Below are 24,205 nucleotides of genomic sequence, written 5' to 3' on the forward strand. Positions count from 1 at the left end.
AGCAGGATTTAGCGTAATAAAGTACTAGAGGTAGGTTTTACAAATATATTTAATAAGGTTTAATCTTCTCTTATAGCGCTGCTAGAATTAGTTTAGAATTAATCTATAAAGAGTTCTAGGCAACTATTAGACTTACACTATAGAGACTTAAGAAGCTTTTATTATACTTTGCGCGACAGAAGAGTTCTTTATAAAAGATAATATATCTTCTCTTAGAGTTCTTAAGGTTAAACTCTGTAGAGCTATATAGAAGTGTAGTAAGAGCAGCATATTAGGCATACGCGGGCTAGAATAGTTAGCAATTAATTTAGAATTAGTTAGACAAAGATAAACCTTATTAGAAAGAACTCTGCTTACTATGTTTAATGTAGGAAAGATAGAATTAGAGAGTAAGGCGGGTTTTAGTAGATTTTATCTAGCGCTAAAAACTCTTTAATTATGCTAACTATTCTAAGACTAGTCTAGTTTTCTCTTAACTAGTTCTAGATTAATTTACGCTAAAGGCGAACCTACAGCTCTCTTTCTTAAAGCTCTAACTTAGCCTTCTTAGTTTAGATTTAAAGTAACCTTCTTTCTTATTAAAGTTTTACTCTTTTACGCTCTCTTTTAAGCTTGCGCTTCTCTTCTTCTAAGTCTATATCTAGGTTAGAGCGTTCTCTGCGCAGATTAGTTCTAAATTAATCTAGAAATAGTTACACTTATAGAGCTAGCGATAAATTAGCTCTAAGAGAGGATAAGGCTAAAGGTAATAACTAGAATGTCTGTGTACGCGAGCGCCGCGCTGCTAGCTAGAAGCTTAGGCGCTAGCGAGGTTACTATCTTAATAGCCTAGGTAATTTAAGTAATTTAAGAATATTATCTTTCTCTTTATTCTCTTTCTCTTATTTCTTGCGCTCTAAACAGTTTAGAATTAATCTATGTATAGATAACTAAATACTTACTCTTTTCTTGCCTTGTATTGTTATAAAAGCAGCTACTTAGGCTTAAATTTTGCCTTAATTTGTACCTAACACTATGCTTTTCGCAGATCTTGTATTTCTATATATTCTATAGGTCTATCTATATAGCGCTGTATAAAATTAGTTATAAAATAATTTAGAACTAATTTAATATATAGTCTAATACTAACTAGAAGCTTGTATCTTAGGCTAGTGCAATAGCTCTTTGCATGTGCTTATTCTACAGCATTTATATAGAATTCTAGTATATCTTAGGTAGCTCTAGATATACTGCTATAGTGTATGTTTAATTCTGCAGTAATAATAGGGTTCTTCTTATTTTTCGCCTATTCTTTAGCTGCAGGTGTTAGAGCATTTTCTTAGAATAGTTTAGAAACGTTCTAGAATTAATTTAGACTACTTACTAATAAGCAGATTATACAACTTAAAATACTTAGCCTAGCTTACTATAGTAAGTAGCGCCTTTATTCTACTCTATAAAGAATCTTTAATATGTAGTATACTAGAATAAGCCTTGTTAATAGTGCGAAGAAAGTAAATAATGCAGAATTTTATACAGTAGCTAAGGTAGTACTTCTAGTCTTTATTAAGCTAGTTAAGGCTAGCAAGGTACCTTCTAAATTCTAAGCTAAAATAAGCGTAGATTAATTATAAATTAATTTAACTTACTAGCTATCTACTTAGTGTCTATATTAATAGTAATACTATAGAAACTACGTGCGTAGAGATGCTGCTATTATACTAGCTAACCTAAACGCTTCTTAACAGTCTAGAAGAAGGTAGTAAATGCCTTTTAGTATATCTTAGAGAACTTAGCGTTAGTAGTAAGGCGCCTAAATATAATAACTACGTAGATTAGTTATAGATTAATTTAGAAGCGATTTACATACTCTTTTTATAGCTCTTTAGCATAGCAGTAAAAAGAATTTCTCTCTAACTATTGTAGTAGCGCTTAAAAGACATGTCTACCTAGAAGGTCTCTTATTTTATAAGCAGTTTAGCTTACTTATTTTACACTTAGATAATAATATAGCCTCTACTAGCTAGTAAGATTTAGCAGATATATGCCTACGTAGATTAATTTAGGAACGTTTAGAAAATATTTTAGATAGCGCTTATAGTAGTAGAGTTAGAATAGTTTACTCTCCTCTTAAAAAGAACCTCTTCTAGGCTAGCGCCTAGAGAAAATATAATTAACCTTTAGGTAGTAGCTATTCTTGTAAGGCAGTCTTTGTTTACTTAAGTAGTATAGAGTTTCTTAATTAATAAAACTCTACGCTGCCTTAAGTAGGAGGCAAACTAGTTAGACTGTAAAAAGGTAGCTAGAATAGTTTAGAAATAATTTAGAATTAATATCTGCGAAATAGCTTATATCTTATAGTGTTTAGTATTAATATTAATTAGAATATGTAAACTATATTCTTAACTAATTCTATGTCTAGCTGCTAAGGTAGAGAGGGTATATACTAGTGTATACTAGTTAAAACTACTATAAAGTATAGAACCTGCTTAAAATACAAGAGGATAATAATGTTAATTACTATATTACAGTCTTATAGAACAAGTTTGCCTTAACCTTAGGCATAGTTAGTACCTAAAATAGTTTAGAATTAATCTAGAAATATTCTTTAAGAACTTACTACAGTCTTTTAGGCGCGAGATTTAAGGCTTAACTACATTGCAGTTTTTATAAGGGCTCTCTGCTCTACTATCTAGAAGAGCTTGCAGATAGGCAATATTAATTCTTAGCAGCACCCTCTAGATATAGTGCTCTACATTACCTAGAGCGCAATTGCTATAGATAATAAACTAAGAGGCAGGCTCTATTACTTACTAGAATTAGTTAGAAATTGTTCTAGAAACAGTTTAACTGTATATACTATTAATTCTGCCTAAAACAACTCTAGACTATAGAAACTCTCTCTATTAGTACAAATACTATCTCTAAACTAACGCTAAAGCCTATTAAAGCAGCTTCTAGCCTTTCTTCTCTCTTTATTCTACTTAATTTAGCTTATAGACGTCTTTATCTGCCTAAGTATCTTATATAGGCCTTTATCTACCTATAAGTAGGTAAAATTCTATAATTAATTCTAAATATGTTTGCACGTCTTAACACTAGAGCACTTAAAAACCTATCTTAAGGCGGTTAAATTTAAGAAGAGGCTAAAAGTCTTCTTCTTCTCTACTTTGCTAGCTCTATAGTATTAAAACTACTTGTGCTAGATTAGTTCTAAATTAATCTAGAAATAGTCTGCGTAGGCTACTTACACTTTTAGTATCTTGCAATACCTTCTTAACTAAAGGATATTGCCTATTTACTTTTAAAACTTAAATAATATAGGTATAGCCTCTAGAGTCTGTGCTAGAGTATTAGAGTAGATGTATAGTGTGCTTAACAACTCTAGCCTTTAAGAGAGGCGCGCTGCTATTCTTAGAAGTAAGTTAAACTATGCTCTAGTTTAAATAAGTCTAGAATTGTTCTAGAATTAATTTAACTATATACCTTAACCTAGTCTTTAACACTACTATTATTACTCTTACTAGAGCTAGATAAATATAGGTTAAATCTCTTATAGATATCTAGGTCTAATGCGTTAAGGTTAAGAAATTTAGGCTTAGCATTAAATATAGGCAAAGAAGGCTCTATATTATAATATAGGTGCAATCTAGTCTAAATTAATTTAGAATAAATCTAAGAATTGTTTAAATTAAAAATTTTATCGCTAAGTACGCTAATTCTCTTAGGTAGTATAATGCTAGCATGCTATGTTTTGAAAATTACCTGTTTGCGTTAGCGCATGCCATGTCTTGGCGCGCCCTTGGTTAGATGGACTGTATGCACACGCGTGCCGCACACGCGCTGGACCCCTGACGCTTATCTTATCGCGTGTCTGCACGTGTCTATGGCAAATCCATCTCGCGCAGGTTGCAGCTGCTATCCTTCATCTCTCCCATCTCAAACGTGCTCATCAGCATATGATTCGAAGCTCTCAAAACATGACATTTCTGGGCAATGTCGCGATCGAGCCACCCCTCCTTCCTGTTTGATCGTTCGCACCAGCGGCGAAGCGGGGCTGCGGAGCTCCCACCTGCCCCTTGCGGGGTACACTTCATAATGATGTATAGGCTAACGACGACTTTTGAGCCTCCGAGAAGATTCTGGGTGTCCTAACAGAAATTCGTACCGTAAATTCAATCCAGAAGTTCTCGTCTCTTCGCGTTCCAACCTCGCGTTCACTTCATCGCAAACATGTCCGCCGCTCAAGCGCTCCGCCAAAAGCAAGCCCCGATCAAAGACGGGTATCGCAGCGACCCGTCTTCCGCCGTTGTCACCCTCAAGTCTACCGGCTCGCTCGACGATCATTCGATAACATGCAAGCTGTCCGATAGCTCAGCTGTCAAGGAAGCGCATAGAGTGGCTGGTCTGCACCAAAAGGCTGGAGGTGATGACCCAGCGATATCCGGCGAACTATGCTCTGGTGGTAAGCAACGTCTTTATCGGAATTATATGGGTTACAAATGCTGACTATATGCGCCGTCAACTAGACATGCTCCTCGATGCCCTCGTAGCATGCTCAGGCGTCACCCTAAAAGCCGTCGCTACCGCCCTCGGCATACCCATCGCCTCCGGCACCGTCACCGCAGAAGGGGATTTGGACTTCAAAGGCACACTGGGCGTAGACAGGACGGCTCCTGTTGGTATAACAAGCATACGGTTGGAGTTTGCGGTCAAGTTTGGGGAGAGGGAAGACGGCAGGGAGGTCACCGAGGAAGAAATCGAGAAGCTGGGCAAGTTGACAGAGAGGTATTGTGTAGTGCTGCAGACGCTGGTACACAAACCTACCATTGCTGTCAGGCTGGCGGGAAGTGGTGGCGGGAAAGAGGGGGATGGTGTTAGTAGGGAGGTGTCACATAAAAGCGAGTTGTAGCTACGGAATGTAAGTTGATTTGGGTGACGCTATCTAGCTGAATATAACAGACTACATTCATTCCTACATTCCTACATCGCTCCATATCATCCACAAGCCAGTGCTTCTCCCATATTCATCCCAACCTATCTCATATTGATAGGATGAATCTCGCCATCATAGTCATCATACATCTGATAAGGCGATGGGACGAACCTCTCACTAAGCTTCAAACGATGCCACTCGTTGTTATAGTACTCCTCAAAGTCCTCCGGAGACACCAGGTTCAAACGACTCTGCAACATCATACTCGGCAGACGATGGCCATCCTCTCCGAACTTCGGGTCTTGCAGCCTCTCGCCGGTGTAGATGATGAGGCAGAAGAGGTGCGTGGGCAAAAGCGGCTTCCCGTCCTTACGAGCAATGATCAGAGTGCCGGTCTTAGTCTTCTGGTTAGGCGGGTTGAGCATCGCCGCGTTGTGGTTCTCGCGACGGGACTCGACGTCGCGGTCGCGCCAGGAGAGCGCAGGGGGCTCTTTCCGGATGATAAGTGGAATGCCAACTTTGTCGGCGACTGGGCAGGGGACCTGCGAGTCCTTGCTCAGGATGGAGCGCGGCTCGATCTGGCTCTCATATGTAGGATGGCCGAAGAATAACTTGTCGCCCACGCAAGTGAGGCGCACGGCAAGGACACCACCCGTCTTCCTCGATATGACCTCCTTCGCTCGCAAGCTATCTTTGTAGTGGTTCTTTCTCAGGGCGTCCACAGCGTGACGGAAGTCTGCCGGTGTGCAGTTGAGATCGGAGGTTTTGCGTCTGTCTTCGGGACAATGGCAGCCCCAGGCAAGGACGTGACCTTTGCCGTGGAGTCGCGCAAGCTCAGGATCGATGTCCATCAAGCTCTTGTCTGTATTGAGTTAGTACATTTCTCGTGCGACTTGTACAAAGATATTGACGAACTGATTGGTATATCCTCCGGCAGAGGCTCTTCGAAAGATCCCAGGTTTCTCGTAAAGAGCAAACCGAGATGCTTTCCAGCGATGTGCCTCTTAGTCGTGTAATCGGTGCTGTCTTCCTCGAAGTATCCTATGGGATTGTTGCGATTGTTGCAGTTTACCCCATAAAACTCGAAGCCCAGCTCTTGCACGTAGGCTTTCTTGGGTGAAGGAATCTTGGCGTTGTAGGTGCCAGGCTCGAACACAGTCCACTCGAAGCGAGGCGCCTCTTCATCTTTCGGGAAGACAATGATGCTGTAGTGCTTTTGACTGGGACGATTGTTCATGTGCTCGCTGAAGGATTTGCAGATGAGCTTGTGGACTTTCCAATCGGCCTTTTGGCACCGCTTGGAGCAGTACTGGATTCCGTTGCAGGCGACACATCTGAGCTTGCCTTCGTCAGGGCACAGCGCGCAGTGGGCAACCATGATTCTAACGAGTTCTTGTAGGGTTTTCTGGGTTCAATTGAGGGGGATTGAGGTGTACGATGTGAAGAATTGAGGCGTGGTGCTGCTACAACAAGGGAAGTATGATGAGAAAACGACCTGGCATTTCCTCGGCAACGCGGAAGTGGGGCTGACGCGTCAGGCTCCTGAAACGTGTCCCGTTTAAGCTAGCGACCACGCGCATGCACGTGAGGACGCGATATCTCATAATTCGGGACAACCGATTTATCACCCTGTCGCACTCTCAAGTTCGGCGAATTTGTATCGAGCTTTGAGACAACACGAAATCGGATTGCTGCACGGACTAAAGAGCTGACTATCAACGAATCTCAAATACCATCGAAGGAATCACGCCTTCAGCACCCTCATTCTGGTGCTGCATTGCCTCACCATCCATCATCCCATGAATGTAACACTCGCCAAGAAGCGTGTAGGAAAAGTAACCCTCGTCGCCAAGCCTCTCACGCAGATTTTCTCTGACTTTCTTATCGTATTCGTGTATCTCGTCAGCCGACAACTTCGTTTTGTTTACGGGGCGGCGCCAGCTGGGCCGGATGGCCGCTGCGATATCAGGCGGCGCATGTGCAGTAAAGGGTCTCGAGCTCGACGACCTTGAACTTGCCTGAGACATCTCTCCGTTCCCGTAAGGTTCCGCTTCTGTCTTGTGGTCACCGTCATATGCATCAATTTCTCTCTCGGGGTTTCCGTGTTCCTCAGTGCTGCCAGGCTCCTCGTTGTCTCCATGATACTGAGAGTATTCATCGTCCTGATCATTGCGATGCTTCTCGTTGCCTCTTGTCGGTGAGTCGTTTCTTTCGAGTCCCTTGTTCGCTATTTGGTAGCCGCCAGTCACACCTCCGTTGCGGGTGTCGCGTTCGCTCATCACGCGGTATTGGTGCTGATCCGTCCACCCCTCCATCTTCTTACTATTTCCTTTCTCAACGCGCATTTTGACAGCCTCGTATTCGCCATGCTGCATTTGTTTCCAAAGGTGTTCACTGTACTGTAGCGCAAAGTTGATCCGATTGGCCTTCCCTCTTCTGGTCATCTGCAACCAGCGCCTACCGGCAACAAGTGCCAGCTCGAAATCCCACCAATCTACTAATGGTTTCTTCTTTTTGATGGTCGCGGATCCATCCTTAGGCGCAGCGGAGGTAGTACCTTCAGTCGCCGTCGGTTCTTCGGTGATTCTCCCTAGCATAGTAGCAGCACCCAATGACTCTCTCCGTTTTCGTGATGTCTGCCTGCGTAGGTTCTCGTCCGTCTCCTTTTTACCCGGCCTGTTCACTTTCCTTCTAGGGTACTCCTTTCTCTCATTCACCTCCTCGTTAATGCGGGCCTCAATTGCTGGCCATGCCTTCTTGCGCTCTTCGCATAACCAGGATTTGAAGTCGGTTGTGAATTGCTTCAAGGTGTGTAGAATGATGCTTTCGGCATGTTGCTTGTCTTTGGCTGACATTTTGGCAGAATCGATGCCGTGGCTACGCATGTAGTCGGTGGTTCTCAGCCATACTCGGCACAGCTTTGCCATCTCTTTGTCTTTCCAAGCTTCATGTCGTCGTTTGCGCAAGATGTATTGCCTTAGTTTCTGCACGACTGTATTCTTGACGTCGACCAGTTCTTGTTCCATTTCTTCCTCAAACACCTCTTCAGTCTTCTTCGAACATTCCCGCAGCACAACTGGAACACTGCATCCGTAGAGTATGCAGACCAAATCGCCTTTTAGGACATCTTTCCCGACCAGCCCTAGTGTCCCGCTTTCGGTACGCACAAGGGCACGGTTCCATGTGACGGCCTGCACACGGCGACAGAACTGGGCGACGACAGAATTGCGTTCGTACTCAATGAGCGCGGTAGTGTCGATTGCGCCGCTCTCAAGACCACCTTTTCTGAACGATTCTTGGCAAGCCCGCGAGTAGTATACGGGTGGATTCTTGCCATCCTTGCCCCGGTTGGCGACGAGCGTCCGCCAAAACATATCAGGTGGGAGCCCTTTTCCGTCTTCCCATTCTGCAAGATCAAGCCACTCTGCGGGAATGTGCCCGTTGCGAGATACCTGGGTGACATCCTTTATAACATCAAGCTTGAAGCCGCGGACGTACATGCTGAATCGACCCTCGTCAAAGTGTCCAGGTTTCAGTCGCTTACGAAATCGGAGTGCCTTGATGTCGACGCCCTTGGTCTCAGCAGCAGAGTAGGAACTTGGAAGTCCAACCAAAGGATCGGCGTTAATGCGACTCATCTTGGGGCCGGTCAAACCCGGCCGTTGGGCCATCGCGTATGGTGCATACGAGAGTTGTGGTACCCAGGAAGGCAATGCCATATCCCCCGATTCAGCGTTCGTAGATACGTTCTGAACAGGTGCTCCCTCAGGTGGGTCAGGAGGTTCGGCATGATTGGAAAGTGCTCTACGGCTCTCGCGTCCCTTGCGGCGTGCTTCAAGGTCCTTCTCTCTCTTCTTCCTTCTTTGTTCTTTCTCCTTCTCTTTCTCCTTGGTATCCCGCATCTTTTGTAGCTTCCTCTCCTCGATGGCCCATGGGCGGCAAATGACATCCAGCGCGCGACTTGCGTTGCCGTGAAGAGAACGGTCGATCGAGAACTGAATGAAGTCCTTGCATACATCTACGTACGGCAGTTTGTAGTCGACGTTGTAGCTCTTGCGCTGTGTGTAAACCTCAAGGCCTGCTTGAGCGCTTCTAGACGTGACAGCAGCATTTACGCTCACAGCTCGTGGTGTGGTGTCCTTCGCGATCGCAAGCAGTGCATAAATTGTGTCGTGAGGAACGGTGGTATCGAAAATGGTCAAGCTTGATACCAGATATTCCAGACTCAGAAGAGGCTGTATACGATGTCTCGAGCTACCAGATACGTCCTCTACATGGCTTGAATGAAGGGGTGCAGATGTGTAGTCGTCTTCGCTGTCGCTTGGATCAGAAAAGGCTTCGCTATCCGAATCGGTGATTGACTCAATCTGTGCCAGAGGGCCTGGCACGGGTTGCGCTACTTCGGATTTCTTGTAGTCGCGAAACAGGCGCTCTGTCGCATCAACAAGCAAGCTAGCGCCGAGGGCAGAGACGTAGTCGAAAACACTGGGAATATACTGGTACTGTCGATCTTTCTTCATGACCTCCGACAGGCGATGCGTCGCTGTTTCCACCTCCACGAAGAGTTCCACGGCAACAGCGAATTTCTTCCAAGAGATCCTATCTCTGCCGCAGTAGATGATGGGGTTCTTCGCCAAGGCCAATTCTTGAACAACCCACCGTCGTGAGAACCATGGTCTTTGCATCAGATCTAGTAACGCGACCCATTTCTTGCTCGCGTCCTGACTGTCGCAGAGGGTGTCGAAGCTTCGTAAATGTGAGACTTCTTTCTTGATGAAGCGCAGTGCCATGCGACTGGATTCTGTCGCGTCCCCAAGCCAGATGCAAACTCGCGAAGCGTTGCCGTAAATTATGTTCATCATCTCGACTTGATGATTCTTTTCACCCAGGCTACAGAAGTCAGCGATTATTGATTGAGTATCATTGACTGACCTACTCGTCTTGGTCGATGCAAACCATGTCAATCCACAGGAAGCGGCTACGGTCCGGGTAGCGAAGTGCCTTCATAGCAGCCACAAGGTTCGGGCTCACTTTCTTGATGTATGTCTTGCGATTGCGTTGAATCCTGATCTCAGCAGACTTGCCTGCTGTGCCCCAGCACCACGACAAGGCTTCATAGGGATATTGGTGTCTCTCGTTCTCGCCTGGTGTGATCAATGCACAAAGAACTCCAGCAGCCGAAGTTTCGCTAGAGAAAAGCTCAAGGATCCGAATGGTCCCCTGGCTGCGTGGCAAAGGTTGATAGCTGAAAGTGCTGTATTCACGACGATGTTTCCACGACGAGTTGCCCGTTCCATGGACATCATTGCTATCCTTGCCCCGCCTCTTGCCCGTCCTGGCCTTTTGTTGCTCTGACAAGTCGTTATCGGTGGAACTCATTGCAATCGAATTCAAAGTAAGTGCTTTATGTACGATGACAGGTGCTTAACTTAGAGCAAGCAGTTCGGCTGGCTAGAGCAACCTGAAGGCCTTTATACCCGCGAGGCCGAATCAGACTCCTAGGTCAGACGCTCGGCACATTAGACATCACCCTTTTACAGAGTGACTGAAGCGAGCGCATGCCTCAGGAAGCGTCAAGCACCATTCCGGTAGAATTGAGCAATGCAAGGTAGCAACGCGACTGCCGTCCAAGGTCTGATTGGACAGGTGATGCTGTTTGGTGGAAGCATGCGGGTGCAGGGTGTTCGCGCACGGCGCCTAGGTACTCATTCTGTAGTACAAGGACGAGTAGCGGAGGTTCGCCAAAGCCCGCACAGCCTTGTGGCTGATCGACCGGCCTGGCTGCAGGAGAACAATGTTACATTGCATAACAGAGTTTTCAGCCTTGGCGCATGTTTCCAGGATCTTACATGGAGAGTTGAAGCAGGAGGCACGGTTGAGGAAAGACCACGCGCCAGCAGAGCGCTTGTTGGCATGACGGGGGCCGACTTTGTCCTCGGCCTTGGGCCTGGCGAATGGTCATGACATGACACAGGGTGCTGATCAAATTAGCGAACGAAAAACAGGCGTCAATCAGCCACTTCATGAGCTTGAGAGCTGAGAAGCTGGGAAGGCTGAGAAAGCGGGATGGAAGGCCTGCTTCTGGCCGCACGAGCAGCATCTCCCGCGTGGTCAGCTATAGTTATGACCGCGCATCAAGAGGAGCGGTGAGTAATCCATGGGTAGCAGTTCAGTCAGTGGTGTGCGGAAGCGATTGTACGTCGAGATTGGAGGTGCGAAAGTGTAAAGCTGAGGTCCTGCAGGTCAAGCCTTCATGAGGCACACACTAGCGCGACTTCCCGCTTTCACCCAAGCGACGGCTCCACGCGCCCGCACCTCCACCCGTTCCGTCTCTTCGGAGGTCGGGATTTTCACTCCTTGAACGGCTGAGAAAGTGTGTAAGCAAGGAATAGCGAATCATCAGAAGCACTCATCCAGATCCGGGATTGGAGTAAGCGAAAAAGGTTATGGTGTATATTCTTTACGTATCATGGCATGGCCAGGCATTCAGGTCGTTATCTTAGTCGCCGGTGTATGGGGCACTTCGTCCTTTCTTACCGTTATCGATTTGGACGCGCGGAACGACTATTGTGGAAGGAGGCTGCGGCTCAGAACCGGGTTCGATGGCTTTGGCCTGCTTCTTGAAGTGCTTCTGCAGCTGAGCTATGGCCGCATTCTCGTCTTGCTTAACAGCCGTGTGGATTTCTTGGTCGCGATCCCTCCAGTTCGGGCCCAGAATCTCACCAAGGCTGATGGAAGCTCTGCGCTTGATGTTCCGTCTCATACGTGGGTGCCACATGTGGTCGTGTACCATGCCCTTGCCGAAGAGTTGAGGCTCCCGCAGTAGCGGACTGCCCCATATCTTGTTGACCTCGTGAACGTATCGCGCATACGGGAGCGTGTTGGACCTCTCCACCACTCTGTTTTCTCTCTTTTTGGAGCGACCATGGCCGAACATGTTTATGAACTGCGACTGCAAGGCTTTGAGTACGGTATGGTAGTGAACAAATACGCCGAGATTTCGTAGATGCACAACGATTCGTAGACCTGCGCTCCACTCTAATCGGCGTAGCATCCGGCGCTGCAGCAACCGACGACGATAATGCTTTTTGGCCAGCGTGGGGCCCAGCATGGACTGTTCGAGAGGTGCGTTTGGCAGGAGTCCAGCTTTGAAGCCCCAGATGATGAGACTTTGCTGAAGGGAGGGGGCGAACAGTTGTCGAACGGGATGCAACGGATTCTCGCGCTGTGTGACCGTCGTTGGGAAGTGGAAGTAGTGGAATCGTTCAGGGTATGCAGCACGCAGTCTCGCTGTTGCCGGTTCGAGAAATGGTGATTTTGGCAACGTGCTGAACTGGTAACTGCTTCTCGGTGCATACCAGCAAAGAAGCCAGAGTAAAAGTCTTCTAAGCTCCCTGAACCTTCCAACCATGCCAAATCTGCGTATGATCTCGCGCCATTGGAGTGGAGAGATGGGGGCTAGACCGTTCTCTAGGATCATGACGAATACACGCGCGACGAAACGCAAGTCATCGAATCGGTCACTGACAGGCTTGTGTCCTCGTTGCCGACGACGCAATAGGCTGCGAATGGCCATGATTGATTCAGGCGACACCATGATGCCGCGAGCACGCATGTCTTGGAGCACTTCCACGACATGCTTCTGTCCAGAGCGTTTAATGTAGACTTGCAAGAGCAGGTTCCAAGACTCTTGACTAGAGTCATTGTGAAAAAGCGTTAGAATGGCAAGTGTGCGCTGGACCTGCGCATAATCGTCGTTGTCAAGATAGTGCTCGAGCAGCTTGCGTTGCATTTCCACGTCGCCAAAGACGTCCGGATGCTGGTCGCTTTGCAGCATACTGCGCACCAGTTGCCACTTCTGCTCCATTGCGAATGTCTCCAGTGCCAAAGAGAAGACGCAGCCCTGCAGGGCAATGCCTGCTTGCCTGAGCTCTTCGAACCTCATAGGTAGCTCCTCCACCGGTTGTGTTTGCAGGGCCATGGTGAGCACAGCTTGAGGCCCAATCTCGTTGATGCCCACCATAGAGAGACCTTGTATGATCGAAGCGGGTGGAAAGGTACGCGTTGCGAACATGCGGGCGACGAACGAGTCTTCGAATCGGACGGGCGCGGTATCGGGGCCTTCCAAGCGGCGCAGAAGTTTCTCATTGTATTTTGCTGCACCCCGCCTCCACTTCTTCGTTGACCCTTTCGTGTCAAAGTAGACCTCACGAGCTGAATCCTCGACGGTGAACAGCTGGACGAGAGGATGTGACGCGACAGACTCGGACGGCATATCGTTGCGAAGAGTGCAAAGTGCATGCCATCGGCGTGCCGCAGTTATGTCATCCTTCTCAATGAGGGCTGGCACCACCTCGTCGTAGAGGTCCCGCTCATTGCTGTGCTCGTATATCTCCATCAATGCTTCATATGCGCCGTGCTTGTAAGTCGATCGCCCCTGATGTGCCAGCTGCCGTAGGGGAAGCCGCTGAGGCTTCAGGCTCTTTTGAATCGCGTAGTGATACCTCAACGCGGGCGCTGTTCTCCTCGGAAGCCAATGGCTCATGACCAGATAGTACAGACCAGGGTATGTCTTGCCTGTCTCGTGAAGCAGCTCCTCAGCGTGCTCTATCGCCTTGTCCGCGATCAGGTGGTTCTTCACAAAAGTTCCCCATAGGAACGCGGCATCGGGTGTGTCTTCAGTGGGCAGGCGGTACCCTCGATGGCGGAAGTTCTGCCACACATTGCGGACACCCTTTTTCCCGTGCAGTCTCTCTTCGCTTGCAAGAATAGCGGCAAGTTGTGCAGGATCGTCTTCCCTTTCCGCTACACGTACGACGTCGTTTTGGAAGATATCTACGGTCTGGACGAGGGTATCGTTCGACTCGTCACGCTCGAGTGCCTTGAGCACGTGGTCTCGGACTGCCGCGTCTTCGCTTGCATCCTTCATTCGCCTCCATTTCAGCTTGGGTTGCGGTTTCGGCTGGGTGGAGTAGTTGCGGCGGCGTGCTACTGGCGGGCAGCATTTTGTCGCCGCGGAACAGGCTGCGGGGAGTTCGGGGGCATTGACGATGGAGCGCAGGAGTCGCAGGGCTGACGGGCTGGCGAGGAGCCTGTCCAGAGCCGGTGGCATCAACAAGACAGGGGCGAAGGGCGAAATCAGTCCATTGGCGTCGCAATCGTCGTGCGTGAACTGGAGATGCGGAAAGTTGTTGCGCCCAAAGCGGCCAAGGGCCTTGGCGGCCGACTTGCTTTCGCCGGCGGATCATTCGACCTCGCGACATCACCAAATCGACCAATCCACGAATCCACCAATTGCCCCCGCACGCCGCGCAATACTCCTCTACACTCTTCAAAATGCCTGGGTACGTCTATCCCCGAGCTTTGGGCCCGGCTGAGGGCTCCGGAGAGCACCGCGACAGCCTCCAGCGCTCCTCCGCCTTTCCGCACAGAGCTGGATACTGACAGTCGGCAGCTGGGTTATGCGCGAGAACAAGGTGCCTTACTGGCAACGCGAGTTCCAGAAGCACGACGGACTGAGGACCTGGGAGAAGGTGCGTACTGAATATACAAGAGGAGGGTCGATGGGGGCATGACGTGGTTCGAGATGATGTGCATGCGGTGCTGGACACATGGCGTCTGGAAGTGAGAAAATACAGGGACAAATGCTGACAGATTGCTTCTTAGGCCCGCGGAAAGTACCTGGTTCCCGGCTTCAAGGTCATCATGTTCAGCAGCCTCGGCGCCAGCATGTACATGATGGGCCGTCTCGTTCTTGTAAGCTTGCACCGGTTCTGAGGACCACCTCCAAACTAACTTTAATCAGGGACACAAGACCTGGTTCGGCAAGAACTAGACTCCACACTTCGAGCATGATATCCAGATGGGTGGGACCAGTATGAGTCTTCTGCATCAATATACAATCAATCGACAAGTCTTTACCCATTACAACATCTCCTTTGTCAGACCGCATAGAACAATCTTCATTGTCTGTTTACGCTGTGTTCAATTATCCTGAAGTGATGCTGCCACGCAGCTACTGCATGGCTGACAAAACACCAATGGCTGTCACTTGCAACGATGACTAGACTGACTTGTGAGAATACGTCTTTGGGTCGACCTTGCAGATACGTGTCAGGTAGCAGACAGTTTAGTCACTCAGAATGCAATGGGGCTTGATATCGAGCTCCCATAGTTATGGCAGAGTGCCCGTTCCTACCAGTGTCGAGTACGGACACAACCGGTTCAGAAGAGCAGTTTGGCAAACCATTGTCACCAATTGTCTAATATCAAAATCCTCGACCAAAATTATATAACAAGCTGCACCAGATTCAAGCACGAAACCAGATAGAGCTCTGGGGTAGCTTGCCCAGATGCCCCTCCACATGCGTGCTAGTCGCTGTAAAATGAGGTCAGTGCCTGGAACGTGGAACCGAGCCGAGATCCTCCAAACCACCTCCCGCGCCGCCAAATCTCCACGTACGCTCCTTCATTGTGACGCATCGACACAATGGCAGACTTCGTCAAGGGTCTCTTCGGTGGCCAAAAGCCTGTCCAGGCTCCAGTTGTTGGTGATGATGGTACGTACACTACGTTGCATGCGCGGTCGCGAGGCCACCAGCCTGGGATGCGGGACCACACGAGACCCCTTTGCGACGCTCGAATTCTTGACAGGAGATGGAGTCGTGAGGTTATCGTGAGGATACCATTGGAAATCGCAGAGCTTATCAATATACATAACCAATGGCTGCGCTGACACCAACCAGACTTCGCCGACTACGCAGGTGCTCCTGAGCCCACGCCCGCTGCCATCTCGTCCTTTACGACCGGTACCGGTGCAGCGCAAGCCGCTCCTACAGGCCTCGGCGACAACCGGCCCTATACAGCATGGTACCGGGTGTGGGAGCGCACCACCATGGACGACTTCAAGCTGGAGATGTACATCCTGCCATTCCTCGTTGCTCTCATCGCGGTCCACCTCTGGGGCACCAAGCGCAACCGCAGCAAGGCCAAGGCATGGATGAAGGCTCACGCCCCTGTCCTGACCCAGGAGTTCGCCCAAGTCGGCTACACGCGCCCTGACGGAGAGGGAGCGGTTGCAGATGTGGACAGCATGCTCAAGGAAAAGAAGGCCGACGAGTACCAGACCTATGCGACTGGGCGCCAGAACGTTGCCTTCGTCGACTTCAGGCTGAGCTTCTACAAGCGCGCCAACCCCTTCATGTGGCTGGGAGAGAGCGTGCTTCCCTTGTTCTTCGAAAGTTTCCCTGCACCCAGCGAGCGTCTCGAGGCTACCGCCTACGTTTTCGATGGCAGGGAGACCAAGTTCGCTCCTTCGTACGGCCAGGCCGACGCGAAGAAGGTCACCAACAGCTCTTTCGATGGTTTCGTCTTCGCAATTGTACACAAGGATATCATGAAGCGCATGCGCGACGAGCGCTACGACTTGTCTCTGACTAGCACGCGCGACCACGCCAAGTTGCCTGTCTGGGTTACCGTCATGAGCGAGAGCGCCGAGGTTACCGATCTGCTGCTCACACCCGAGCTCATCAAGGCTGTCAACGACGCCGGAGACAGCTTCGAGGCCATCATCGTCAGCGACCAGCCTATCAACGCGCCCAGGACGTAAGTCATCCAGCATTCAATCCCTCTATAACATGAATTGAGCTAACGTCTTCTAGCCTCGACGAAACCAAGCCTAAGAAGCGCCTCAGTCTCTCCCTGAAATTCGCCTCGGACTACTCCACCACCATGCCCATCTTCCAATACTTCCTCCGTCTTACCGACCAGCTTGCCTCTCATGGACACTTCCGCCCCGAAGCCCTCCGCCGCATCAAGCAGACCCGCGACGAGCAAATCGCCAAGATCAAGAAGGCAGATGATGAGGAGAAGGCAGAGGAGAGGAAGCTTTCGCTCGACAAGGCAAAGAAGGAGATGAGAGACGCCAAGTTGGGTCGTCTCAGCGCCGATGAGCAGCGCAAGTTCCTCGAAAAGGAAAGGGAGAAGAACGCGAGGAAGGGTATGAAGAGGAGTACCGTCAAGGCATAGGGGCCCAATAGGAACAGGAGGGTGGGAGAATAAATGATCCGAACATCTCTAGGGCATTGCTTGGATAACGTGGCACATGGGATGATTGTATTAGTATCAGGGAAATCACGGCATTTGTGTCGTGGTAGCAAAGAGTAGTAATTCATTAATCGCACGCTACTTTACAGACAGAGAAACAACGCGCCGTCAATTGCCCAAAGCATTCCATCTTGCAAACTCAAACAACAATAAAAACACAACGAAACATCGCTGTGCATCCAAAGAAATACTTCTGCAAAACAGTCTTCTCACGCTTTGTGTACCCTCTCACGCCTACGCATACCGTAGGATCCACCAGGAAGCTCACTCTCCGGCGCCTGCGGTATACCGATATGCGTAGTGAACCCAGTCTCGATAGCGGCTGCGGTCATAACAGCAGTAGGGTTCTGATGCATTGGCCATGGAGTCTCGAGTCCGGCTGCGCCGAGTGAAAATTTCTTGGATACGAAGTTGTCCATGACGGAATGCGGACAGCGAGTTAGGCCACCATGCACGCCTGTGCATTCGAAATGGACATTGCTAGTCGGCGAGGGAGTCGGCGTGGGAGTATGCAGTGCGTTGTAGTCTCGCAGTTTCGATAGAAAGTCTTGCGTGGCCGATACCCCACACCAAGTCAAGCCGTATTCACCCATGCATTCGAGAAAAGTACCGTTAGTCGGCAAGGGTGTTGGCCACGGAGTCTGGAGTGCAGGTATGTGGAGTTCGGAATGTTTGGATAGGACGGCGTCTGTGTAGTATTGCGGACAGCGAGTTAGGCCACCATGCTCACCCAGGCATTCCATAAAGACACCGTCAGTCGGCGACGGGGTCTCGAGTGCGGCGGGTTCGGGCTCAGTTGCGGTTCCATGAAGAACCTTCGAGGTGACCCATTCCGGACAGCTTATCAGCCAACCATCATCGCCCATGCATTCCAAAAAGACACGGTAATCAGGCTCCGGAGTCTTGAGTGCGGTTGGGTTGGGCTCCGTTGGCGTGTAGTATTGCGGATAGCGAGTCAGGCTGAAGTCTTGACGCATTATACCAATCTCGACAAGGCCATCCTCGTTCGACATGGACTGAACCGAGTCATTGCCATCGTAGTGGTCCGGATAAAGTGCCCACGAGGAACATTCGGGGGTGTCGCATGCACAGTAAACCCGCCCTTTCCCATCCCCGCAGTCGACCAAAAAAGGATGGTAAGTGAGTGGAAACATATATCCCGGTTGGTAGATCGAGAAATTCGCTGGATCGTAGCCGTTTGGACAGCAATAATGAGCGATCTCGTCGTACATGTAGCCATCGACTGGCTCGTTGGAATCGCTGGCAGTCGTCGAACCGAGTCCACCTTTAGCAACCTCACTCGCCATTTGTCGAATATGACTCCAGTCAGCGCTGTCTTCACCTAGACTCCACGCCATGACGCCTCCGAGCTTGTACTTGCGGACGATGTTGTCGAATTTCCTTGTGATGAGTTCTGGTGTGTCCCATGTCCAGAAGAGGCTGTTTGTGGCATCGAAGTAGTATTGTCCGCCAGCTACCTCATCGGTGACACCGTGCTTAGCGGCTAGTTGCCACGACGCTGTCACATCGACGTCGGTACATCCAGTCCCAAACGCGTGTTGACAGGCGCCGTTGCAGTGTTCGGGCGAAGTACCACAGTGGCCGTGTCGGGAGCAACAACTGAATTCGCATTTGTTCCCCTTTTCTGGACCGCAGGTACCGTCCAAAGCAACAGTCAGTGCCCAAGGGTTGATGGGACGCATGTGGAACCATTCGAAGGTCCAGGCGCCCGAGGTGAATGTGTCTTTGCCCCATGCATCCTCGGCGAGAGCGATGGGGCAGTTAAGTGGGCTGGCACTGCAGTCGCCTTGCGTGGTGAAGTATTTGGCGTAGTATGCGAACCCGAGGTTGAGCTTGGAGGGGGGTGCTCCCATGGCGAGGTAGTCTTTTATGCTGTTTTCAGCATCGACGACGGAGCTGTGGTGTTTGGTTACTGTGTCTCGGCGGTTCATTAGGTCGTAGCTCATCACCTGGGAGAGTTAGTATGATCTCTGCAAGGTTGGTGTGAGAGAGATGATGTCACTTACGTTGATGAAATCGACGGATGGCCAGATCTGAGGTCCGGTTGTTCGAGTGTATCCAAGCATGTCAACTACTACTTGTCAGTTGACTTGCTTCAAACATGTATATGATGACTGGCCTTCTTTCCCTGGGACAGCGATCGAAAGCAGTTTCTTCCCAATAGCGGCACGGATGGCAGCCAGTAACTTAGGGAACGCGGCGATCTGGTAAGTCTGATCCCAGTTCGCCACTTGTTTGTAGTCCGCCCCGTTGCCGCCAGGATATTCCCAATCGATGTCTTCTGTTGTGAGCATCGACAAGTAACCAATGTAGGTAGATGGTGTACTCACCGACTCCATCTGCTCCAGTCCTGGCAAGCATAGTAGCAACATCAGCGGCAAACGCGAGCATCGATGCGTCGGACTTCGTGGCTTGACAGAAACCAACCGTATCGCCCCAGCCGCCAACAGCAATCATGACCTTTGCGTTGGGGAACTCGGTGCGGATGGTGTGTATGGGAACTTTGGGCTGGAACGTAGCTGTTGCGTTGGCTGGGGCAAAGGCGAGGATGACATGGTCGATGCCAGCTCGATCTCGTGGGTTGTCTGGACGCGTTGGGTGCCATTCGTCTGCGTATATGACAAATCGGGCTGTTGCTGATATTGCGAGTATCATCGACGCAAGAAGCGCCGCGGATGGGAAACGCATGCTGGAGCTGGGATGTACTCAACAGCTTGTGAATGGTCGAATAGAAGACTAATAGACAATGGGGTGATGAATGCTACCAAGGTAAGCAATACGTGTTGTCATGGAGAAGATGGAAGCATATCATAGAGATAGATGTCTCCCAATCTGGCCTGTGGCGTCCATCGTAGCTACCTCAACGTGGTGTTTGTTCTTGCAGACTGTCTGAAATGGAAAGAGCAATGATAGTTGAGAGCTCTTTCTGACAATAACTCTAACAGCGAAACTATTCGTTCTCTCGCTCTTCGATAGAAAATAGAATGGCACGACGGAAAGCACAAAAGCCTAACAAAAGAAGTAGGCGTCGGTTGACTAGAAGGTGTAGTACATTCTGTACTGTGTGGCTCTCAACACAGTCGCCTTCCTAGTTAACCCGACGTGAAGAAGAGGAAGTCTTGCAAAGAAGCGGGGAATTCATCGTAATAGCAACATTCAGTCTGGTGAGCATTGCCATGTGCCGAGTACAACACAAGCTCGCTCGCCGCTTCAGATGCTTGCTGATCTAGAAGGGGAAATGGCGACTGGATAGAGCCTCATGAAGACATGACCTAATGCGCGCTGGAATGGGAAGTCTACAGGCGTCCACGACTATAGTCCAAGCATGAGACTGATCATATAAACAACGATATAGCAGAGATGAGAAGGGTGCAGAGTGTAAGGTTGTGTAGTCGCTCCTACCTATACTGATAGCCGAGATGCAACAAAACAGCGCGATCAACAGCTACTGGACAATTGGAAGTCGCGGCCAGCCAACGTCGATTTCCGCATAAACATGCAACTCCTACATCGAAGCACGTCGCAAATTCCATCGTCATTGGAATCGGGCCCGTCATCCGGTTTCGCAGAAATCATCGGAAATGCTTCGTCGGGCCATCGACTTCCCGAAGCCAAACCCACGTCGGTTCTATATCCTTGTTACAAGTCGTTAGTGTTGCTATGTATGACAACGTATACACAGGGAAAAGTATAGAGAAAAGCGCATTGCAGAAAAAAGAGTCAGATCTTGCAGGAGCTATTTGGAGGCATGCATAGCAGACTGTCGGAACTATAGCGACCATTCGCTCCTGGGTACAGGCTGCTGACATTCTCAGTGCGAACACCGTACAACAGCTACGTGACATTGACAGGACACACAGTCCTTGTAGCACACCAATCCAATCACTAAACTCTCCACAATCACGAAACCGTCGCTGCGGCAGGTGCTGCATGTCAGACGCGGGCGCACGTCGTGGGGACGATGATGCGGACAGCCGTTGAGAACCACGGTTCACATGCGTCGAGTCCACAAGCGACCGGACAGCTCACCCAGTCCGCGTCAATTTGCAGCACCTGGACCGCGATCGATGAACCGTCTCGCACGTGATAGTCCGGCGGATCCGTGATCGTCGGGCCACGCAGCTGCAGCCATGCTTTTCGGGCTGCAGCAATATGGAGCTCTGACCAATTATGACGCGACGAAAACGCGGTGGCTGGGGAGAGGCTTGGAGCTATCAACAGCTGGCCGCGCGCGACATGGATAGGCTGAGCTGAAAATGCCTCTCTTCACGGAGGAGCTGGCGCATCATGCATGAGCAGGCCGTCCGGCCCCAATTGAAGCATACCACGCAACATTGGGATCGGCCCACTGCCAATGGCCATGGTCGTGGAGCTGCAGCCAGGTCGGGGAAGCTCCCGGCAGCTCTGTGGAGCTCCAATGCGACTCGACTCTCGATTGCGACACCAATTGCTGGCCATTGCCCGGTCAACAGCCGTGCTAAGATCAGTTGCGCGTCCGAAATTACCTCGGTGCGAGAAGCGCCAGGATGTGATGGGTTCTCTGGGGTTGAATCGGTCCATGGCTGGGAAAAAGGGGAAGCTGATACGCGCTAGTGCTCCGTGTCAATAACGCTAGTCCCAGCTTGAACAGCTCTGCCAAAGCTTCCCAGCCTCCACAACCCTGCGACCATCGATACGCCGACACAACAGTGATCCGACTGACCGCCAATCTACTTGATCCCCCTCCTCGGCCAGCCTGACTCCATCACTCCTCCACCTACACCCCGCTACTGCATCCAATTGCGCATCTTCAAGCTGCTGCACGTCAACACCATAAAGCTGGCGACTCTTCAGTAGATCCTATATCTCCAAATATCTCCACGTGAGACCCTCAAAGGAGCCAAGAAGTTCTTCTTGATTCCTTTCGAATTGTTTTCGAACGGTTCGAAGGGTTTTCAGGAACGAACGACCAGACTCCGGCAAACTGGATTTTGAAGCACGAGTATGCTCTCTCACCGCGAGTGTATAAGCAATTATGCTAATCCACCCAGGTTCCGATCCCCTTCAGTGTCTTCCCGTCTGCGTATCGGAACGCGGAAGTAAAGGAATCTACCAGTGTCCAGGTAGAAGAACAGGAAGCACAGTTCGAGCAACAGGCTTCTCACGGACGGGAAGGTCACGAAGAGGTCCACGAATCCTTCTCCGCTACCGTCCTCCCTCCTCCTCCGGCTCCCCAACAGCAGCAGCAGTTTGAGCAGCAACACCACGACACACACGTCAAGGAAGAGGTCCGCATCTACGAAGAAGAGCGCCTCCGTCGTCCCCAGCCTCCTCCCCAGCAGCAGCAGCAGTTTCAGCAGGCTCCCCAGCCCCAGCAGTTTCACGCTCAGCAGCCTCCCCAGCACCGTGAGGAGCTACATATCCACGAGCAGACTCGCTACAGACAGCCCGGACAGCCCCAGCAGCCCCAGCCCCAGCCTCATTCTCAGCACGTTCAGCGTACTGACCGCGTAGAGTTTGAGCGATCCCACGACCGGTAAGTCCGATCCATTGTTTTGCCAGCGCATCTTCGCACGGATCAGCACAACAGACCAACCCCCTGACTTTAGCGGCACCCAGCCACGCGCTAGCCGCTAACCCCTTTCATCTGTTGTTGTCCTAGCGACATGCATGCCCCACTTTTCCCTCACCTCCTCTAAGCTCTTCCTTGCCCAACCCAAAGCTGACCTTCCTTTCTTCCTTCAGCTACCAACCTCACCCCCAACCTCCTACATCATCCCACTCCCACGTCGAGGTTCAGGACAGGACCTACGATAGACACTTCAATACAGTCCACGGCCCTGCCACCGACTACGCTCCATCCCAAATCGACGTTACTGAACGTCAGATTCGCGAACGTACCCGTCCCATCGTCGCCGGTGCAAGCTACTCGAAGGAGACTTACACCACCAAGCACGACACCTTCCCCAGCAGCAAGCACGTCGAGTCTGTTGCCTCCCACCAGCCATCTGAGGTCCGAGTAGAATCATCTGCTCGTTCCACTGCCGCACCCCCCAAGCACCGCAAGCGTGATATGGGATATTACGACAACGAGGGCCAATACCACTCGCTTCGTCAAGGAATCTCCCACGCCGCTCACAAGGTCGCCGACCGTATCCAACACCCCATCCACCCTCACCGTCACCACCACTCTCACGAGCACTCCTACCCCGGTGCCAAGTACGACGACGACCGTGAAGAGGTAATCGTTAAGGAGAAGTACACTTCGGCTACTCCTTCTGTTGCCCCTGCCCGCCCCGTCCAATCCGGAGCTCCAGTTGAAAGGGTCGTTCGCGTCCACAGCTCCCCAGCCCCAGCCCCTCCCAGGTCCACAGTCTCTGCTGCTGCACCTGCCCACCCCCACTCCATCACCCACGCACCCGCACCCGTCTCTGCTTCTATCGCACCTGTCCCGACTTCTGTCCGTACAGTCCGCAAGATGGCTTCCACCAAGACTATCACCATCCCCTGCCACCACATCCGCATTGGCGATCTCCTGATCCTCCAGGGCCGCCCTTGCCAGGTCATCCGCATCACCACCTCCTCCCAGACTGGCCAGCACCGTTACCTCGGTGTTGACCTGTTCACCAAGCAGCTCCATGAGGAGTCCTCCTTCATCTCCAACCCGGCTCCTTCCGTCGTTGTCCAGAACATGCTCGGACCTGTCTTCAAGCAGTACCGTGTTCTTGACATCCGTGAGGACGGTCGCGTTGTTGCCATGACCGAGTCTGGCGATGTCAAGCAGGGTCTTCCCGTTCTTGACCAGAGCGGTCTCATCTCCCGCCTGACCGAGTCCTTCGACAACGGCCGTGGCAGCGTCCGTATCCTCGTCATTGATGACGATGGTATGGAGATGGCTGTCGACTACAAGGTTGTCCACGGATCCAGGTTGTAGAAACATCTCGTCAATGGTAAGCATCATCACCATCACCCACTGTCATCGCGCATCATCTAACATTACTCAGGTCTCATTCAAACGTTCGATCTTCAATCATCCCTTAGGCGTTTGCTTGCTCATGGCCCCTCATCTTATACTTGTGTTCATAACTTTTGCATCGTCACTTGACGGGTAGCATGGCGCTCTCAGGCATCGATCGGTGTCTATCGCTCTCGGTGTTTGGGTTGGTGTTCATGTCTGCTTGTTCG

General features: G+C 50.3%; 9 protein-coding genes across 9 annotated transcripts; 4 read left to right on the forward strand and 5 right to left on the reverse strand.

Annotated features, from left to right (window-relative positions):
• Nucleotides 1-4,212: 4,212 nt before the first annotated feature.
• J4E84_010758 (uncharacterized protein) lies at nucleotides 4,213-4,891 on the forward strand (the record flags this gene model as incomplete). The annotated part of the gene is made up of 2 exons (XM_049393313.1): nucleotides 4,213-4,444; nucleotides 4,509-4,891. The coding sequence occupies 2 exons, from the start codon at nucleotides 4,213-4,215 to the stop codon at nucleotides 4,889-4,891; spliced, it is 615 nt and encodes a 204-aa protein (XP_049238931.1).
• Nucleotides 4,892-5,016: 125 nt separating this feature from the next.
• Nucleotides 5,017-6,293, reverse strand: J4E84_010759 (uncharacterized protein; the record flags this gene model as incomplete). Its single annotated transcript, XM_049393314.1, has 2 exons — nucleotides 5,017-5,777; nucleotides 5,831-6,293. 2 exons carry the CDS (start codon nucleotides 6,291-6,293, stop codon nucleotides 5,017-5,019), a joined length of 1,224 nt encoding a protein of 407 aa, XP_049238932.1.
• A 337-nt stretch (nucleotides 6,294-6,630) lies between these two features.
• Nucleotides 6,631-9,705, reverse strand: J4E84_010760 (uncharacterized protein; the record flags this gene model as incomplete). The annotated part of the gene is made up of 1 exon (XM_049393315.1): nucleotides 6,631-9,705. One exon carries the CDS (start codon nucleotides 9,703-9,705, stop codon nucleotides 6,631-6,633), a length of 3,075 nt encoding a protein of 1,024 aa, XP_049238933.1.
• A 142-nt stretch (nucleotides 9,706-9,847) lies between these two features.
• Nucleotides 9,848-10,294, reverse strand: J4E84_010761 (uncharacterized protein; the record flags this gene model as incomplete). The annotated part of the gene is made up of 1 exon (XM_049393316.1): nucleotides 9,848-10,294. The coding sequence occupies one exon, from the start codon at nucleotides 10,292-10,294 to the stop codon at nucleotides 9,848-9,850; it is 447 nt and encodes a 148-aa protein (XP_049238934.1).
• A 1,120-nt stretch (nucleotides 10,295-11,414) lies between these two features.
• J4E84_010762 (uncharacterized protein) lies at nucleotides 11,415-14,027 on the reverse strand (the record flags this gene model as incomplete). Its single annotated transcript, XM_049393317.1, has 1 exon — nucleotides 11,415-14,027. One exon carries the CDS (start codon nucleotides 14,025-14,027, stop codon nucleotides 11,415-11,417), a length of 2,613 nt encoding a protein of 870 aa, XP_049238935.1.
• A 224-nt stretch (nucleotides 14,028-14,251) lies between these two features.
• J4E84_010763 (uncharacterized protein) lies at nucleotides 14,252-14,750 on the forward strand (the record flags this gene model as incomplete). Its single annotated transcript, XM_049393318.1, has 4 exons — nucleotides 14,252-14,259; nucleotides 14,370-14,448; nucleotides 14,582-14,671; nucleotides 14,721-14,750. The coding sequence occupies 4 exons, from the start codon at nucleotides 14,252-14,254 to the stop codon at nucleotides 14,748-14,750; spliced, it is 207 nt and encodes a 68-aa protein (XP_049238936.1).
• Nucleotides 14,751-15,404: 654 nt separating this feature from the next.
• Nucleotides 15,405-16,942, forward strand: J4E84_010764 (uncharacterized protein; the record flags this gene model as incomplete). The annotated part of the gene is made up of 3 exons (XM_049393319.1): nucleotides 15,405-15,474; nucleotides 15,661-16,519; nucleotides 16,576-16,942. 3 exons carry the CDS (start codon nucleotides 15,405-15,407, stop codon nucleotides 16,940-16,942), a joined length of 1,296 nt encoding a protein of 431 aa, XP_049238937.1.
• A 287-nt stretch (nucleotides 16,943-17,229) lies between these two features.
• Nucleotides 17,230-19,696, reverse strand: J4E84_010765 (uncharacterized protein; the record flags this gene model as incomplete). The annotated part of the gene is made up of 4 exons (XM_049393320.1): nucleotides 17,230-18,990; nucleotides 19,048-19,112; nucleotides 19,143-19,322; nucleotides 19,372-19,696. 4 exons carry the CDS (start codon nucleotides 19,694-19,696, stop codon nucleotides 17,230-17,232), a joined length of 2,331 nt encoding a protein of 776 aa, XP_049238938.1.
• Nucleotides 19,697-21,108: 1,412 nt separating this feature from the next.
• On the forward strand, nucleotides 21,109-23,954 carry J4E84_010766 (uncharacterized protein; the record flags this gene model as incomplete). Its single annotated transcript, XM_049393321.1, has 5 exons — nucleotides 21,109-21,143; nucleotides 21,980-22,022; nucleotides 22,072-22,308; nucleotides 22,535-22,556; nucleotides 22,852-23,954. 5 exons carry the CDS (start codon nucleotides 21,109-21,111, stop codon nucleotides 23,952-23,954), a joined length of 1,440 nt encoding a protein of 479 aa, XP_049238939.1.
• Between the last annotated feature and the right edge of the window lie 251 nt (nucleotides 23,955-24,205).

The sequence above is a fragment of the Alternaria hordeiaustralica genome, assembly GCF_023758085.1.
Source record: "Alternaria hordeiaustralica strain BMP 2776 chromosome Unknown scaffold_46, whole genome shotgun sequence".
NCBI classification, from domain to species: Eukaryota; Fungi; Ascomycota; class Dothideomycetes; order Pleosporales; family Pleosporaceae; genus Alternaria; species Alternaria hordeiaustralica.